The sequence below is a fragment of the Dermacentor albipictus genome, chromosome 5 (genome assembly GCF_038994185.2).
Source record: "Dermacentor albipictus isolate Rhodes 1998 colony chromosome 5, USDA_Dalb.pri_finalv2, whole genome shotgun sequence".
Taxonomy (NCBI): domain Eukaryota; kingdom Metazoa; phylum Arthropoda; class Arachnida; order Ixodida; family Ixodidae; genus Dermacentor; species Dermacentor albipictus.
The window spans coordinates 148,501,382-148,520,414 of record NC_091825.1 but is presented as its reverse complement, the minus strand read 5'-3'; the positions used below and the strand labels follow the sequence as shown (position 1 = coordinate 148,520,414).

General features: G+C 45.8%; 1 protein-coding gene and 1 long non-coding RNA gene across 3 annotated transcripts in view; one reads left to right on the top strand and one right to left on the bottom strand.

Moving 5' to 3' along the window:
- Nucleotides 1–18,217, top strand: part of LOC135897642 (uncharacterized) — a 76,203-nt gene extending 57,986 nt beyond the window's left edge. Inside the window, exon 3 of one of the 2 annotated variants that reach the window (XR_010563104.1) lies at nucleotides 18,083–18,217. This is a non-coding gene — a long non-coding RNA (uncharacterized lncRNA). The remainder of the gene's footprint in view (nucleotides 1–18,082) is intronic. The other variant, XR_011514658.1, reaches the window with a different exon arrangement.
- The window catches only part of LOC135897641 (metabotropic glutamate receptor 3-like), an 81,732-nt gene that overhangs the window by 6,219 nt on the left and 56,480 nt on the right, over nucleotides 1–19,033 (bottom strand). The window contains exons 2-6 of the mRNA XM_070539164.1: nucleotides 18,079–18,435; nucleotides 13,128–13,253; nucleotides 12,862–13,022; nucleotides 8,607–8,810; nucleotides 2,656–2,951 (exon numbers count right to left, since the gene is read on the bottom strand). Coding sequence (XP_070395265.1) covers nucleotides 2,656–2,951; nucleotides 8,607–8,810; nucleotides 12,862–13,022; nucleotides 13,128–13,253; nucleotides 18,079–18,409 — 1,118 coding nt within the window. The 5' untranslated portion in view covers nucleotides 18,410–18,435. The remainder of the gene's footprint in view (nucleotides 1–2,655; nucleotides 2,952–8,606; nucleotides 8,811–12,861; nucleotides 13,023–13,127; nucleotides 13,254–18,078; nucleotides 18,436–19,033) is intronic.

Below are 19,033 nucleotides of genomic sequence, written 5' to 3'. Positions count from 1 at the left end.
TTCTGCAGCCCTTTAGGGAGCGCGGTTCAGCGCCTAAGAAGGAGGTAGCTTGCTGTGTCATTGAACGGAATAAGGGCGGAAGGAAACTATGTGGATAGGACAGACGCTCTTTGTGACTTGCACCGCTGAGGTCTGTAACAAGATTTCGCTAAGCTACGGTAAAGTTTACATTGGCCAAACGGGTCCGGGTGTTGACGAATGTCTCAAGGAGCACTCATCGTCTTCGAAGGCTGCAGTGGGTGGCATGCATCTACCTGCGCACATTAAAGATTGCGATTGCACTTCGCTCTTGGACAATGCAACGATTATCAGCAAGTCTATAATGACAGCCTGGTGAGGGAAATCGTTGAGACTGGCCAGATAAGCGCAAAATCAACCATGTGCGTTAGTACCCCGTCAGTAGCACTGGCGGATAAAAGGATAAGTTTTCTTATTAGGCGTTAGGCTTTTGCAACTTCGGCACGCGAATCTATATGAGCCTCGCATCCTCCTTCTGACTGCGGATGTGTGCCCCCCTTCGCTTCCTTAAAAAACTATGCAATAAACATTAGTTGTAAGAGCGTCTGTCCTGTCCTCATCGTTTACTTCCTTCTTTGTTCCACTCAGCGACATAACATGACGCACCAACTGGCCCAGCAGTCAACGATTCTAAGATATCTTGCGCCAGCCGAACAACCGGCTGTTTTTCGGAGCAGTGAGAGGGAAGGAAGCGAACGCTGAGGAGAACATCCGCTAGCGCGACCAGCGCCGGTGGCGGCGGTGGCGGCTGCGTTTAGATGAAAAACATACCAGCGTATACGTAGATAAGCGCAATCGCGGGAACGGGCGGGGGTCACGTGACCGGAAACTGACCAGATTTCTCGGCTGTTCCGAACGTTGGCTGCTCCTACGTCGATACCGGGAGCGCTTCTCAGCGCTCTGCTCTGAAGTCGGGTGATCGGAAAGGACCATCCGAATGTAGCCGGAGTGCTCCTTTTCGACCATCCGAACAAGAGTCGTCTTTTGGGAGCGCGCGCGAGAGAACGACCTGCCGAAGCTGCCATTAGTAAGAGCATGCTTGTACGTTTATGTAGTACGTTTGTTTTCTGCTGCTGCTGTCACGAGAAGGATTAAGGACTAGTCAAGTTGCTCTTTTGTAACTTTTTTCCTTATATCTTCCATAAACTTGTATATTTATGGAAATAAATTCATTCATTCATTAAAAAAAAAATGCAAAACCTGTCTCGCAGACTGTCACTAAATGTCCCGCTGCGTGTATGCCAGTGTTTATTAGAGTCACCAAAGGCGATTATGGTCTTTACTATGCATGATAGCACTTATCAATGCTGCTTCGTAAATGGCGCTGAGTGTAGGTGGTGGTTCACACTTAGGGACAGTTGATTACCATTCAAGCGCTGCAGCAGCTTGCAAGGACTGACTTGAGGGCCATTTGGTTCATGATCACAAAAAAGCAGCGCTAGAAGACGGGACAAGACAGGAAGGAGCACATTGTGCTCACTAGCAACTGCGCACATGTCAATTCTGACACGCGCACGCAACTAGTGTGCCTAGTTAAGCACAAGAACTGATTTGTAGGATATGTGCGCAGGACGTAGTGCATTCTTGGTGTCTGACGTGTGGAAAATGACATGTCGGCCAGTGAGGCAGGTGTGTTAGCGACAGACGCAGAGTGTGCAAGAATAACGCAGGAAAGCTTGCAATCTGTGGAAATCTTGCCTTGCATTGTCGCCAGTGCAAATGCAAAAGACCCATGCTTTCTGAGTGTGAAGCGTTACATACACACCCTGATGAGTTCATACACACCCTGATAAGACAAATAATAGATGCTCTCGAGATTGATCGCCCAAAGTTGACTGTGGCAGCATTCCTTCCCTGAAACTCCAGGAAAGAAATTTATTTTCTTGCTACTAAATTGTGATGAGAATGACTCGCGTATCACCTTTTTTTCTCGTTTTTTTTTTCTTGTTTTCTTGGCTGTTCTGTCTCTATATAAAAGGCACATCGTGGTAATAAGTGCTAGCATTTGTTAGCGCAGTGTCTGTGTGCTCCTTCCTATCTTGTCCCATCTTCTAGTACTGATCTTCTGTGCAGCAGCTTCAGTTTGGAACGCCCAGCACAATAATATTTTGTTACTGCACAGTGGCATCTGCGTAAGGCGCAACGTCGACGACCCTTCGTGGTATTCGCCCTAGCGGAAGAATCCGTACTTGTTCGTGCTCGTTGTGCGCGTGTTCTCCGAATGTGCATGTCCTCCGACGAGTCACCTAAATCTAAGTTCACGGCGGTTTTGCATTTCGCCCCTCATCTATATGCGGCCGCCGTAACTGGGATTTGGCCTCGCGACCTCGTGCTTAGCAGCACAACCGTGTTGGCGGACTCCGGATTAATTTTGACCGCAAGGAGTTCATTAACGTGCACCTAATGCAAGGTGCACGGGCGTTTTCATATTTAGCCGCCATTAAAATGCGGCCACCATGACCGGGATTTGATCCCACGACCTCGTGGTTAGTAGTGCGACGGCAAAGACACTAAGTAACCACAGTAAGTCACGTCACCTTCTATATAACTAGAGCACTACGCGAGGCCGGTTTCCATTAAAGCCAACATATATATCTCCGCGGTGTGAGTGCAGCAGTCTGTCTGCGACCGTGGTACCTGGAGTACGTCTTGCGCAGCTCCTGGAGCAGCGGCGCCGACCCGTCCCTGTCCATCAGGTCGCGCAGGTAGTCGCCGTACTCGGACGGGCGCTGCGCATCGTCGGGAGCCGCGAAGAGCACGTGACGCAGGCGCCGCAGCTTGTGCGTAGTCAGGAACCCGCCCAGCGAGGCCGTCACGTCTCCGGGCGTCACCAGGACCCAGGAGAAGGCGGCGTCAGGGTCGGGCTCGTAGCTCACCAGGAACGCCTTGGCCTCGGCGGGGGTCACGAACAGCGCAGCCGCGCGGCAGCCATTCTGTATGCCGCCGTTTGGAAAAGATAATTAGCAACAGTGAGAAGTTCCGCTTTCACCGACCGCGGTGTGTAACCGAACCGAAAAGCAAACTAACATATTTTTCTTTTTTTTTTGCGCTCACAGACACGGGCATAGACATGATGACCAACTCACACAAATCGGCACTCCGGTTTAACCGAAAGCCATACCTGAGCCAGGTTTTTGCCCGGACGTGTAACGGCAGAATTTTGAGTAGGCAAGGTAATTTTTACCTACCGACTCGCAAGTATTTGAGGTAACTCTCTTCAGCATGTTTTCTTTTTCTTCTGTTTTTTCATTCAGTAAGATAGCGCTAAGAAATTTACGCGGAAGCACAGTAGGATACTATCTACAGGGTGTATTTACAAAGGTAGCAAGCACTGGCCAACATATTGTTATTGTCGTTGTTGCCTCATAACATGACTCGTACCCACGAGAGGGATTGGCCACAGTGTATAGAATGAAACGAACACGCAACAACATATCAAAAGGATTAAAGGCGAACATTTAGAACGAATCACTTGGCAATTAGCTGATGACACCGATTTTGTGATTACCTATACATCAAATAAATAAATAAAAATAAAATTAAACTGAGAAGCTGAAGAAAAAAAATAACAATAAAATGAAATGTCCCATAGTCGGTATCCTAGCAGCGCAACCTTCCTGATGTTTCAATGAGCTTGTGCAGAGCACTAATCATCGAACAATGGCTTGTGCCTAAATGACAGGCACCAAAATACAAAATGTTTGGTGTTGTAAGCGGTAAACCTAGTTTTCTAGTTTGAAAAATGAGAAACATTTTGCAAAAGGAGGAGAAGCGGCGGCAAGAAAGGAAGAAATGGTCAATAGTTTCTGGCTCATCACAAAAAGAACAGAGGTTAGTTATGGACAGACCAGATCTATGTAGGTAAAAATTTAGGCGGAAACTCGACAGCGAAAACTTGCTAGCGTCACGTCGCATTGGCGTGAAAGGCATTTGCTCGTGTTCCACTGAAATTTCAGATGTTGAATATCATGTGCAGAAAGTATGAATGATTCATTACAAGTCAACAATAAAAGGCGTTTGAATCTGGCTCCTGTTATAAAAGAGAAATCAGGAAGAACATTTAAGACCGCACCATTTAGCGATGATGACGCGAGCGAGTCAGCTGATTCATTTAAAAAGATTCCACTATTGTCTGGGAAGCCAGACAAAGCGGACTTCAGACAAATTGTCTGGGACAGGAGTCGAAAATATACTCAACAGGTGTGACTGATTAGTTGAAGTTAAATGCGTACAGACCGAAAGTGCGTCTGTAACCACTATTACCTTAGATATTTGTGGACCCAATTTTCGGATGGCCAAAATTATCGCCAAGAATTCAGCAAGGAATGTTGGAGTGTAATCGGCGAAACGGAGAGCAAAAGACCAGTTAAGTTGAATTAAAAAAAATGCCAACACCGGCCTTCTCTAAATTTTGTCATGCGTCCGTTGAAATTATTAAGTGAGACGCAAATGGATTAAGATGATCTTGAAGGAGACCTTCAAGTATGCGCGCCGGAAGAAATTTTGCGTGTTTTGGAAAAATATCATCGAAGATCAGTTTTACCTTGAACGAATTAGATTTAGGAGAAATCAGGTTCAGCAGACGAACTTGAAGTTTCGATAAAAGCCCCTGAACAAAAACAACTTGTGGCTGTTGACAACGCCGCCAAGCTTTTATGAAAAATAATTCGGAAGAATTGATGAAAACGGTTCGCAAATGAAAAATGGATGCATCATAAAGCTTCAGGAAGGTCAGGACAGTACGTTGCTTAAATCTGGATTCAAGTGCAATAATTCCAGACTCCAAATGAAGTACATTGTTAGCCACAAAACTTGGCAGCCCAAGGCAGAGGCGTAGCGCTTGCCTTTCTAGTAATATTAAAGGTCGTAGTTTGTATGCTACACATCCTGAAAAAAGAACACAGCCAAATTCGAGAATAGGGCGGACGTAAAGTTCATAAATCATAAGTAACGTTGCTCTACGCATCCCTGTGTTTTTATTACTGAACTGGCGCAACAATGCCATTGCATGTTCCCCTTTTCGACCATTTGATTCGATTTGTTGCTGCCAGTTCAGCTTACCATCATAAGTTATACCTAAATACTTCAAGGCTGCAACTTGCGGTATCGGTTCATTTCGGTAATGAAGAGAAATAAAAACGGGATTTGACAATGTAAACGCAAGTAATGAGCATTTCTTGACGTTAAGCGAAAAGGACAGTCCGTCCAGCCAGGACTCTAGTTTAGACAAATATGATTGCAAAATTCGGTATAACGTATTGATATCCCGTGATGAGGAGAAAAATGCAATGTCATCAGCATATAGATAGAGTTGCACATCCTGATGAACTGGGACAGAAGATAACAAAATATTAAACAAAAATGGTGAAAGAACTGATCCCTGTGGTACACCTCCCGTCTGTTTATAGGTACCCGATGTCACCCCATCCTTGACACGAAAGAATGCTCTACCCGAAGGAAACTCTTGTATTCCGGCCACTAAATAGCATGGAACAGCACATCTTATTAATCTAGAAATTCGACACTGTCATATGCTTTTGAAATATCTAAAGTTACCAATGCTGATACATCTCCTGATAGTCCTGCTAGTCGAATGCGGCTTTTCAAATCAACATGAGCTGACCTCATGGAACATTGAGGCTTAAATCCTATTTGACTCGAGCTCAGAATACCCTGAGAAGGAGTGAAGTCATTGAACCGGACATGGATTAGTTATGCAATTTTGACTAGATTCGAAGTAAGGGCAATAGGCCGAATTTCGTCTAAGATATATGCGAGGTTTTTATTTTTAAGTAATAGCACGATTTTTTGATTTTCCAAGAGGTCGGGATCCATGTATATTGTAGTGAACAGTTAACTATATTCAAGAGTTCATTTGGGAAAGAGTTAAATAATAATTTAATCATAGCAGTTGCGATACCGTCTGGTCCAGGAGCCGATTGATGTGTAGTTAAGATGACATCGGATAATTCTGTCATGGAAACTTTTGCAAACTCAGGTGCCGAACTTTTAAACCTCCTAGGTCTGGGACACTGTGAAGAAAATCGTGCTTCAAGCCATTTCATGATCTCATTTAGTGAATCCGCCGCTTCTTTGAGGAATAGAATAGCAGAATGGGACCATGCGGACTGTTGAACAGATTTTTTGTTTCGTAAAAAGCTAAAAAGTTCCGATCTTCTTTCTGGTTTCGACAAAGTTTAATGTAGCGCATTTTTTGTTCGTCTTTAGGTATCGCCACAGTTCCGTCGAACACAGCTGCATAGAATTTATAGTCCATCCAACTTTTCGGTGAATGATTATGTTGGAGACTTTTCCACGTTGCTTTTCTTCGTCTATAATCCCGTGTGCAAGCTTCATTCCACCAAGATGAGGTTGACGTCGAGCTGCCAGGCATAACCGCAAACTCATGGGCTGAATAGCAGAATTTAAAAGCGATACCATATAGTCAGCTCTCCGTTGCTCATCTCAAGTGGTCAGCGCAGATAAACCTGCAGTTATAGCAGTTATAAATTGTATCATTAATGAGCCGTCTATGCCATACAATAGGATCCTGACGTGAAAGAAAAATGTCAAAAGTAATGGGTAAGTGATCGCTACTTGTTCCATTGTGAAAGGTGTCCTAAGATGAAATAGACATATGAAAGATGGAAACATGGAAACAAGCCAACAGCAAGCAAGGCACGTCGACGTCATCAGATCAGCAGTGGCCGCTTATGGGTACGCCCCACTAAATCCAAGGGTCGGCATCATCGTCGAGTAGCAGGGAGGAGTATCAACCTAGTGTAACAGTTCTAGTGACTTCTGTTATACCTTGCGCTGGCAGGATCACTTTTTAGGTTATATGTCGTTCAGACTATGATCGCTACAAGGTAAGTGACATTACATCCAGAAGACTGGAGTGCTGGCGTCAGGCTCCACTGAATGCAGTCGAAGTCCTACTCGCAGCCCAATAACAGCCTTGCGTGTTTCTTATTTGATCTGGGATCAACGTGGAAGCACGGATGGCGTGCCCGTATTAAGCGATGGGCGCCGAATCCTCCCCCTCCCCCTCCTCACTCACCCTATATATATATATATATATATATATATATATATATATATATATATATATATATATATATATATATATATATATATATATATATATATATATATATATATATATATATATATAATATCTCACTCAGCCCTCGCGAAAACATTAGAGGTCAGCGGACTATACTTTTATGTACGCTTATCTAGCTTATCAGGCAAAATACCAGGTTTGTCTGTATAGCATCTCCAAGTAGCACTTGTGAAACGCACTCAAGGAGAAGAGACGTATGAAAAAAAGCACAGAGTTTCCCATCAAGCACACTAGAAGAAAATCTGTCGCAGCAGACATTCAGCCGCAACAGGAATTCCGGATAGCACAACGATATTTTCTATGATTTGGCATGGTTTCGGTAATAAACCATTGTAGCTTCTTCGAACAATATTTGTGGTTTCATTATGTCGGGCGTGCTAGGTTCGCACCATTTCAAGTGTTTAACGTTCGCACTTAATTCACTTTATCTCGCTATTTTCAACGCACAAATTAATATTGACACTTTCCAGTATGCCTGTCGCGAAGTTTAGGTGTCTTCTATTTTCTTTCATAATCTGAACCGTTCACTTTGTTCGTATTATTCTGACACGGGAACGTTGCGGAAACGAGTGTAATCGTTGAAACTGACCGCTATAGATGAGGATCCACGGCGGCCGCATTTCGATAGGGGCGAAATGCGAAAACACCCGTGTACTTAGATTTGGGTGCACGTTAAAGAATCCCAGCTGGCCCAAATTATTCCGGAGACTCGCTATGGCGTACCTCATAATCAGAGCGTGGTTTTGGCACGTAAAAACCCATGATTTAATAAATGAGGCTCATCAGCGCCATGTGAAGCAGATTTACGATCGCAAGTTGGCTGCAAGAAGGACGTTCCAATTCTCAAGGACGAAATTCAGAGAAATTAATGTTTCCCGTCATTCCCATGCTCTCTGAATAGTCATATAGTGGCGTCGCGTGCAGACAACCTTGTCATATTTGCCCCTAGTATTATTCATATCAAACTATGCAGAGCAGTGATCCACAATGGCCGAACAAGCAAAACTTAAACCTGGAGCCAGCGTCCTGACAATCAACTTATCTTCCGTCTAGTCTTTTAGGTACTGACAAAGGCATATTCTCTTCATTAGGGCCTAGACAAAGACAAACTTATTGCCGGAACATTGGCTCCAGCTTGAAGCTTCCCTTAGTCTGTCCATCCTGACGTAAACCTGTCTTATTTGGATTTCTACGCCCCCCCCCCCAAACAAAAAGAGAAAGAAAGAAAGAGAAGACGGACACCCAAAGCGATTTGTGTGTTTCTCCTTTCCTAGCTGCGTTTGCGTTTTTCTCTTCTTTTTTTTCCTGCTTCGTAACTGCGATTGTAAGCTGTTCGGTAGGCCCGTTGATCCAGCCAAATGGAGATGGGATAACCACCATGAAATTGAATAAAGATGATCTCTCTCTCTCTCTCTCTCTCTCTCTCTCTCTCTCTCTCGATCTCTCTCTATTGGTTCGTTACCTGGACGAGCTGCCTCGTGGAGCCCAGCGCCTCCTGCACCTGCTGGTAGGAAAAGCCCCCGGGTGCGTCGGCGTTCATGATGTCGATGGCCATGTCGCGGGCCACGCGCAGGAAAGCCCGCGACAGCTCGCGGGGCCTGTCCTCCGCCGCTGACATCACGGCCACGTACGACCAGCCCAGCCGGCGCAGTGTGCTCGCCAAGGCCTGCGACGCGCGGCGAAAGTCAGAGCCGGCGTTGGACTTCGCGCAGACGCTGGAACTCGTATGCGCCTCTGAAATGCACGGGGTTTCCCCCGAAGCAGACGGGACGAAAGCGACGAGAGGTGAAAACGACCTCTGAAACGGCAGCAACAGCACTTTGTTTTTTCGGCGACGAGCAATCCAAATACGCTTCTTAGATTTGTTGGCTTGAAATGCATCGATATAAACCAGATTAGACGCAGCAGGAAAGAAAATGTCGTGAGGATGGTTCTAATGCTTGAATCTTTCTCGCTTGTTTTGTTTCTCTTGCCGTTTAATTTTCGTATGTGTCGAAGTCAAATTGTTGTAGCCGGTTTTGGTTACTGGTAAGAAAAAGTATGAGCTCAGGCGAAGTGCCTAGGCTAGTGAACGTCTCGATAAATCCCGCTGCTGGCGGTTACAACACTTCATGTCGTTCCATGCACAGCACAAAACTAGCACGCCAAGGGTGACAAGACTGGTTTTACCCAAGTTTCGTCCATATGCGAAAATATCGGCTATCTTGACTGTTGTATTTCGCCACGGTTCATTCTTCTTTTTCCACAATTTCCTTCGATCTATCGGCCTCTATATCTCGGACATGTGCGCGACAAAATTACGTAACCTATCCATTTTTTTAATGTTTCCTTCATTTCTGTTAATCTTCTAATAACAAAACCTTCAAATACTCTTTGTATATGAAGATATCTCGCTCGCCCGCCTTTCAACGTAGTTAAACGGGCTAGTTGGTTGCAAGATCATTGATTCATGCTGCCAGCACAATATAGACCGGGACACTAAGAGAACACACCCAGGCACCACGAACGCTGCACTACAAATGAAATTCACTTAACCTACACAAGCAACAATCACCAAATGCAAAATCATTACCCCACATGCGTGCTACAACAATTCACACTAGCTAAAGAAAGTGGCGGAAAAATTCGGCCATCCCAATTTTCTTCTCAGCTCCGGGACAAACTGTCGCGTATGTGTCAGATTGTCCATGGCACGGCTTATCGTAAACCTTCCTGTTCGTGTAAAACAGGAAGGGTCCGTGTGTAACTCAAGTGGTTTACAAGATCTCGCTCTCGTGTGGCCGATGCTATTTTGGTCATACCGGAAGGCACCTAAACGATAGGCTGAAAGAACTCCGTTCGGTGGTGTAGAAGCAACAGCAGAGCCAGGACATCTTATGATCCGCATCGAGCATGTCTGTGCAGCCCGCTTTTTGATCGTGGTCGTTTCTTACGTAGGTTTAAATCAGAACGTAACAGATTGGTTTTGAGGCATTTGCCCTCAAAAAAGAAGGTGATAACTGTATTAACACCGCTTCTCTTGGCATCACGAAGAAAGAAATTGAGTATTTCAGTCGGAGGATGAGTGGCACGCATGCGCGGTGATAATGTGTTTTATGGCTCTTGTTCGAACTCAAAGTAAATTGAAAGTACTATCACCGTGATTGTCGTGCTAGGCCCTCGATCGACCGTTCCCTGAACCTCGACTTCTGATGCATTAGCAAGAGACTTCTGGCTTAGCTTAAATGAATAAACTTTTGCGAACAACAGTACACCTCGGATGTAAGAAGTGACACGCAGTCAATCGAACGTCAGAAGTCACTACGCTTCCAGACTCCTTTCGAGGAACGCCCGCTGACGCTTGCAAAGCTGCCGTCGCTAAGTTCGGTTGACCGTTCACGACCAAACTGCAGCGACTGATAGCTATGAGCGTGAGTGAAAACAGCTCCACGGTCACTCCACATGTTTTGTGGTTCCTGGGCTATGTCGTAGTAACCGTTTAATGTCTATATACGCTGAAGCAAACTGGGCTTGTTGGTATGACATACTTGAGATTCGTGTCTCAGCGCCTTCAGCACACACACACATACACCAACCAAGAGAAGAGGAAGACAAACAAAGAGCGCTACGTCAGCACGCTGTGTGTTGTTTGCCTTTCCAGTCTGTTCACTGCTTAATTGCTTCCGCTTTGGAACGACCGGTACACAAAGGTGTTAGTGCTGTCGATGCCAATAGTCGGTCGAGCACCTGGCATGTCTCGGCCCTCGTTACGACGACCAGCTGCTCTCTCTACAGGCCGCGTTAACTATGAAAGCATCGTGGTTTACCGCACATGAATATTATCCTATAACTGGTTCTCTGTGTCCCACTTTAGCCCTCTTTTTTTGCCGTTTACGTACACATTTTTTTCAACCTTGCTGCTTTTAATTCCTGGCAAAAGTAACTTTCTAGCTCTGCCCGGACACCTGTGATGATGGACATCTTTCGCTTGCTCAGCGACAGCGGTGGAGCTTCTCGTGCGGTTGTACGACAAGGTGGTGTGGAAGGTGCTGGTGACAAAGAGTGCTCATCACTTGCGTTAGAAGCACCCAGAATGTATGATGTTTTGTGTTTGAAAACATAAACGCTGTTTTGCTGAGTTCCACGGACAGTTCGGGGAGGCAGCCAAGCATGGTAGTTACACGCACTGACCACTGCGAATCTCCTCAGTTTCTATCGAATAAACTCGTTTTCTTTATTCAAAGGTGTTTGCTTAGTTTATCTTGCCATTTTGTCGTTCCAGTAATGCCCATATTTCTTGTAGAAATTAGCTCCTGCGATGAAAGAATTAAAGCAGCTTGAAGTACATTTTCGGTAACGCGAATTCTCTTGGCCTATATGGCCACCTCCGTCGCGGGCACTAAAAGTTGTTGACGCCCAACTGCAGTTTTCGAAGTGCAGCAGGCCCACTTGCGGTCTCTGTAGTCGTGCTGTTCATCATCTCGCTCGCGCTGTTCACCATAATGTAGCATAACCTACTCGAAAATCCCCTTTCATCACTCTAGAGTGGTCGTCCGGTTGACCTTCTTTTCTCTTTATTTTCTTTCTCTCCCCTTTGTTCGCGTGGGTTTAAAAGGTAGTGCAAAGGACGCACAACATCGCTGATTCTGTCCGTGTCACGCAGCGTGACATAATTCATCGGCACCGATCTGCGCCGGGGCGCGATTCGGCGCAACTCATCCACGCCACGCTCGATTCGGGGCATGAGTCAGCAATTCGTTCCGGCAACAGAGTGCGCCGTGAGGCTCAGTATACGCAGGGCTTATTGCGTTACGCTCAGGTCACTCGCGTGTTCGCATACCATCGTTTTTAAATGTGTTGCGCTATAGCGTTTAATGCCGTCGTGTCGAGCTGCTACTGTCATCGACGTGCTGTCGCGAACGGACATGGATCTTCTTATTGTACGCGTTTTGTGTGCCTGTCCTCGATACAGTTCACAGAGACGATCACTCGCGACTTCGCCATTGCTCACATTGATGACAGACCATTGTCAGAACGAATCATTTTACCGACCTAAAAGCCGTCGCAGCAGAGGGTTTCGAATGCGTCGTTGCTATCTTGAAGGACAACATACGTCCACAAGGGACTTTAGCACTGACTAGTGTTACTAGTCATTTGCTGTGATTCCTGTGACTACTGGTCAATGATTAGTCGTTTGCTGTGATTGCGTGTGGTGCTCGTAACAGGCTGTTATAGTTTGTGCACGTGCTCTCTCTCACTCTCTGCTTTCTTCTGATCTTCCTACCTCCCCTGTCTCCCAGTGCAGGGTAGCAAACCATATTTTTCGTTCTGGCTAACCTCCTTGCCTTTCTTTTTCTTCTTTTTTTTTCGTCGCTATTGTTATCTAAGAGAAGTGACGGAAGTAGGGGTCCACATTCCCTTGAATTGTATGTTGTGTTGGCGTGCCCGTTGCAGTATTCGCACTTTGATAGGGGGGGTGAGCTCTTGTACCAGTCCCTATACGGAATAGTTCTCGGCCGGTATTAATAAGGTACACCGAAACTCGACTCTCCCTGACCCCCACCGCCGAGTGGCTGACTCAGGCCACATCCACCTGACACGAACGGTATGACTCGCCGTTTACATCGGATCGGCAATGATGCGAGCGACTAGCGAGTTTTTCGAGCTATAGGGGCTCGATCATTACCCTAACCGGGATTGTTCAATAAAGCGTGTCTCCCTCGTCAACCGAGACCAACCCTTGCGAGCGAAGTGGCCGCCGGCGCGGTGCTGTAGAGGTTGCGCAGCCTGCGGACGCTGTCGGCTGGAACGTCCCTGGCGGCCACCGCCGGTATGGAGAAGGAGGCGAGCGTCTTGGCCGCCGTCTCGACGGCATCCAGTTCGCCCTGCAGTATGGCACCTGCGTTCGACGACGCGGATGGGAAACGTTGTAGCGCAAGTTGTCGCGCGCGCGCAGCGAGAATGAAGCAAAGGCGGCGTATAGTATACAATATGGGCCACTAACCGAACACGGGCGGCACCCTCGTGGTGGGGCAGGCCATGGAGCGCACGTGTCCCGCCTGGTGGATGACGCGCACGCTCTGCCGCAGGGCCACGTTGTCGCTCCCGCAGGTGTCGTACAGGTAGACGCCTGGAAATCGAAGGGAGATCGTGAAGCGAGAGAGCGGGATGAACGAACCGGCTAAGTTGGTCGTCGTTCATCTTGAGAACTTTCTTAAAGCGCAACGAAGAGACGCGGCAGAAGCGCCTTGCACCGTCGTTTCTTCTGTCCCGTGTCTTCGTTGCGCTTTATGAAGTTCTTACGCGGAAGCTTTAGCTCGGGCCAAATTCCGACGCGGCCTATTCAAATACACGTAAAACGCAAAAATGTTTTTGTGAGATAAGCCCTGTACCTATGTTAATGAAATGTGTTGCATTTGAGAGAGAAAGTTAAATTCTAGTGACTGCTGGAAGCGGAGTTTCGATTTAGGCCTGAATTTTGTTAAAAAGATTTTCAAAATACGAAAGTTTGAAAAATACAGAATCACGAAGTTTACAAATTAATGGCTCTGCATCAAGAATAGAAATCGCAGTTCTGTAAATGGTACCCATTAGATCAGTAAAAGCAGAGAAGTTCCATATGTCATTTTGTACCTTACGTGAATTTGTTACGTTGTGTACAAGGGTTCGGCAAAAGCTGTGTTTTCATATAACTAAATTTTTTGAGATTCATGTGTAACATATCAATTTCGTCCGCTTTAGGTGTACTATTAGATGCAATTCACGAAATTGTGATATCATTTTGAATTTCTGAGTGACAGAGTTGTAAACTTGACAGTTTAGTTTCCTGAAAATTTTCGATTTTTGCTCATCTTTATTAAAGAAATGAGGACCTAAATCAAAATGTTTCTAGGTGTACTATTAGATGCAATTCACGAAATTGTGATATCATTTTGAATTTCTGAGTGACAGAGTTGTAAACTTGACAGTTTAGTTTCCTGAAAATTTTCGATTTTTGCTCATCTTTATTAAAGAAATGAGGACCTAAATCAAAATGTTTCTAGGTGTACTATTAGATGCAATTCACGAAATTGTGATATCATTTTGAATTTCTGAGTGACAGAGTTGTAAACTTGACAGTTTAGTTTCCTGAAAATTTTCGATTTTTGCTCATCTTTATTAAAGAAATGAGGACCTAAATCAAAATGTCGAAACAAACAGTCACTAGATCTTAAGTTTTTCTTTTAAATGCTAGCAAACCTCGCCAAATTTGGTGCGGTGGTTGCCGAGAAAAACGAATTCTCCTTTTACATGTATTTAGATAGGAGCACCTGAAATAAAGCTTCCTTTTAAGGTGAAGCGAGCAGAAAGCGAGACTAACAAGACAGACAATGTGACTAATGATAACTTGCAGTAGTTCCTGGTCTTGTAAATTAGAGGGTTATTATTATTATTATTATTATTATTATTATTATTATTATTATTATTATTATTATTATTATTATTATTATTATTATTATTATTATTATTATTATTATTATTTCACTTAATTTAACTATTACTGAAAGCTGAGGAAACGAGTCAACACACTCGATTCAACGACCTTAATGAACGTCATCGCATCGACGGCGGATGGTCTGCGTAGCCGAAAAGCAGACCATAACCGCAGTCCTTTGAGAAAGACGCCACAAGGAAAGAAGCTCGCACCTGTCGAGTTCGGGAAAGTGCGTGTTTATATGGTATATATGAAACGACCGATAGGGTGCATCGCCGTCTGTCGGCTATGCGAAACTCCATAAGGGGATGTTTGCGATTACGACGAACCGTTTGTTTTCGTGTTTTTTTTAGGTTCCGTCCCTTCGTGTATTACCCTCTCTCGCTCTTTCTTTTTCTTTTCCTTTATCTATTTCAATCTGCGTCGTTCCGTTCGAGGAAGGCACGAGTAATGCGACTCGCTATACGAGATTCGACGCTCTCGCGAAATGCTCGCCAAGCCAAGGTTATACCGGCGGAATTTCCCGCACTTCGTTTCGTTCTTTCTCACCGGTTTTGGTGAACCCCTTTCGTTCTCGTATCCTTCCTTCCTTCGTCTTTTTCTTTTCTTTCTTTCCCTTCTCCAGCAGAAGGCTCGCGCGTAACTAGGACAGTCACTTCATTAATGTGCGCGATATCATCAGAAGCCGTAAGTGAAAGCTTGAGGAATAAACACGGCGCTGGTCGATGGTGGAAGTCAGCTTTTGTTCGTTCGCGAATCGTCCGCGCATCTTTCCACTTGCCTGACGCTTCGGGGAAAGTAGGGGGGAAATTACCTTTTAATGGCGGACAAAATGTCCGCCGTCGCGAGAGCGTGAGAGTGCACGAGAAGGTGAAACCGTTTAGGCCGCATTTGGCTTTATAATACGGAAGTGCGCGGCGTACTTTAGTAACAAAGAAGGTCTCCGCTATTTAAAGATGAGCGCTCGTAATCGACATCCACTGCCTTTTGAGAGCTTCGCTGCGCGACCTTCTTAGTACCGGGGTGATGTATCAACTTTTCGGAGCTTATATTTAGCCAGAAAGCAGCTCCTTATGCGCTTCACGTGACTTAGAAAAATGGATAGTTCGCTGGCTGGAACGGTATTAGTAAGAATGCTCCGACTAAACCAAACGCTTTTCAAATACACAAGAACTTTTCTCTCACCTCTGGCTATAAGTAACGAAGTTCGAAACATCATCGTTACCAATAGAACTAGGCTATTGTCCAATTCTCAGCTTCTCCATTTCTGTCTATCTTTTTCTTTTCTTTTCTTTGGTGTTTTCTTATAAGTATAACTTGTTACAAATGGGAATCGGAAAATAATTCACTTTGATAAGTCAAATATCATTACCTCGGAAGAGTAAAAGAATAAAACGTAGAATCTGTTGTAAGATTAAATAAAATAACTTTTAAAAGTTTATTTCACTCCTGAGTAGCCAGTTGTTTATCCTCGCCACCTTCACGTCATCGCAGGTCGGCTTATTATACGTATAGACGTCAAATTATTCGGAGCTGCTTATTGTATTCCTTGTTCGTACCAGTTAATTGAACCGGTAACTGTGATCCCGTTCCAGAGTTCACTCAACCTTATTTTCTTTAACTACTATGCAGTGCCTGCAAATCACTAAAGCTGCCCCTGTGCATGGGGGGCACCTTTTAATTAGAGTTTACGCTGCTGTGCAAATGGGGAATCGATCTGCGGATTCTTGACGTCACTGCGGCGCGCGCGTATGTCTTAGAAGAAGAAAAGGAACGGGGCACGGGCAAATCTTGGCCTATCCCCGCGAGTGGGTAAGCGCCAAACTCATCCAGGACATCATCATCATCATCAAAGAATACGCTCGCTCGAAATCATGGGCATCTGATGGGAAAAACAGACGCAGCAGGCAAAACGGCGCAGCCACACAGGCGTGGCCGTGGAAATCACTCTCACGATCTCGCGAACGGCGCAGGTCGCCATTGCGCTTTCTCGAATCTTCAGAGTGAATGAGCCTCACTCGTAGTCGTCATGCGCATTCGTCGTGCGCACAGCAGCGAGCCATTTTCCCCTCCCGGGCCAGAAGCGCATCAAGTCGTGACAAACACTCGAAGAAGGAAAAGAATAAAACGTAATTGTTACGTTTCGTGTAGGAGGCGAAGGAAAAGACACTTGGCGCGACAGCGCTGTGTCGTAGTCGCGGAGAGCCGGCGACGATTGGCCCTCGGTGTGTGTGTGTGTGTGCGCGTGTGTGTTTGTGTGTGTGTGTATATTAATACTGCTGGCGTTTGTACTCTGTACAAACGCTAATTGCTCTGTTTTGCACTCTGTACGCTAATTATTCTGTATATTAGCGGTATAAGTATTTAAAAGGCTAATGGGGGATTGAAACATTAGCCGGGTTTACAAACTGCACCTTCGGAATGCCTGAAACGTACGTGAGTCTTGCAGGGAGGGCAGCCCTGTTATAAGCCGGGAAAAAATAAAAAAGACGAAAGTCGTATTGCGACGTCGCCGCGAACACGTCGCACTAACTCCACCTCTCGTATCAATCGGGCAGCGTCTGCTGGGGCCTAGTTAATTGTTTATCGTTAAGTAAAGATTACGTTGACATGCTAAAACAATAAAACATTCAAATTAGTGAGTATTCGCAATTTCTTTTCTGAACAAAAAGCGGCCACAAAGGGGTGACAATACTTTGAAATTAGTGACGTCGTACTAAAGCACTGGCGCTGCTTTTCGGATACAAAGTTCGGAAAGGCAGACGTCCCGCTTGAATCTCTTTGTTTAACTGCAAACTATTTTCGCCAAGCAAATGCAGATCAGGGGTCGAATTCACAAAGGTTTCCGTTCATAAGTGCACCTTGACATCGGCCGATAGTCTTCATTAATAATATGTCCAATACCAATATTGGTTGAACTTTTCTCTTACGAACAATTATAGCGTAAGTGCGTTTTTCTGAATACGCACTCCTTTTTTTTTACCAGATCAGACCAAAATAAACTAAGTTAATGTTGCGCCTTAGTATTCCTTAAAACAGAAAACCTCCATGCTTTGGGGATTGGCACAACAAGTATATATTAATATATGCCCTGGTGAATAAGCGCATAAAAATGAAAGATTTGCCGTTATGGAAACATTCAGAGCCGAATTCACAAGGCTTTCCATTCGAAAGTGTCCCTTGCCAATCCATTGACTGGTCACCTTCGCTCATGATACGTCCAACATCACGATTGCTTGACATCTGCTCTTATATGCCAAAATTGTTCGTAAGAATAGCTGCCTGTCAGTCATGATGTTAGGCATGTTATTAGCGAAGGTAACCAGTCAATAGATCGGCCAGGAACAGTTAGAAAACAGAAAGCCTCGCGAATGTGTCCCATGCCGTTGCTGACTGTATTGCATGCAACTCGTATCTATGGTGGTGGGTAGGGGAGAACAACGCGCAACGTCAGCCATACAAAGGAAGCTCGCTCGCGTACCCAGGTTGAAGTCAGACGGGGCCTTCCTGAAGTTCGCTTGCTGCGCCGCCCAGACTCCGGCCAGGGCGAGCCGCACCCGGCGCGGGTCCAGGGAGCCACACGCGCCGTCTCCACCGTTTCCAGATCCCGCCGCGGCGTCGCTGGTGCCGTTTCTCACCGCGGTTCGCAGCGGCATCATCAGCGCGATGTTCGCCTGGCCAGGATAGATGGCCGGACTCGGGTCGTCGGCACAGGCCACGCTGGCGAACCACTGCAGCCACAGCGACAGCGCCAACGCGACCAAGGGCGATCGCTGCGCTCGAGCGGACGATGTTGACTTGAAACTTGCCATCTGGACCGTGGGCTACCTGGGTGGACCTAGGAAAGGCGAAAAAGGGAAGGAGGAAGAAAGAGAGAAAAAGAAATAGTGTTAGCGTCGCACGGAATTATTTCGGCCGAAATGTGAGTAATCTGCCTCACGAGTGTATAACATGAAAAGCGACTGAAAGCGCACGAAATATTCATTCTATATAAGAGGAAGGAGAGCCCTGCCAACTGCTTTTGCAAGAGCGGCTACTTCTCCCATATTTGGCTTCATTCGGGTGTCCTTATGCCCTCCAATGGAGAACATTCGCTCTGATCGGGTACAAGGCGAGTAAATGCACTCCACGTCGCAGAGCATAAGAAAAATAGAAAGCGAAGTCAAACGCTGTAGGACATGTCTCCATAAGTATTCGTAGACAACTTGGGTAGCTGGGTATGTGCTGGCTGCAGTCTTGCCGAGTGGGCACTTGGGCTACCGGTATGTGCCTGAACAGGCAAATTCGACGCTGGGTATGTGCAACTGGGTATGTGCCCATTCGTGGCCAATCCTCCAGAATGAATGTGCCACTGTGACACCTAGGGTTATGAAGCCTATAGGGGTATTACTCAGGCTCGCGCGTGCGCACCTGACCCTTCTCTGGATCGCACAGCG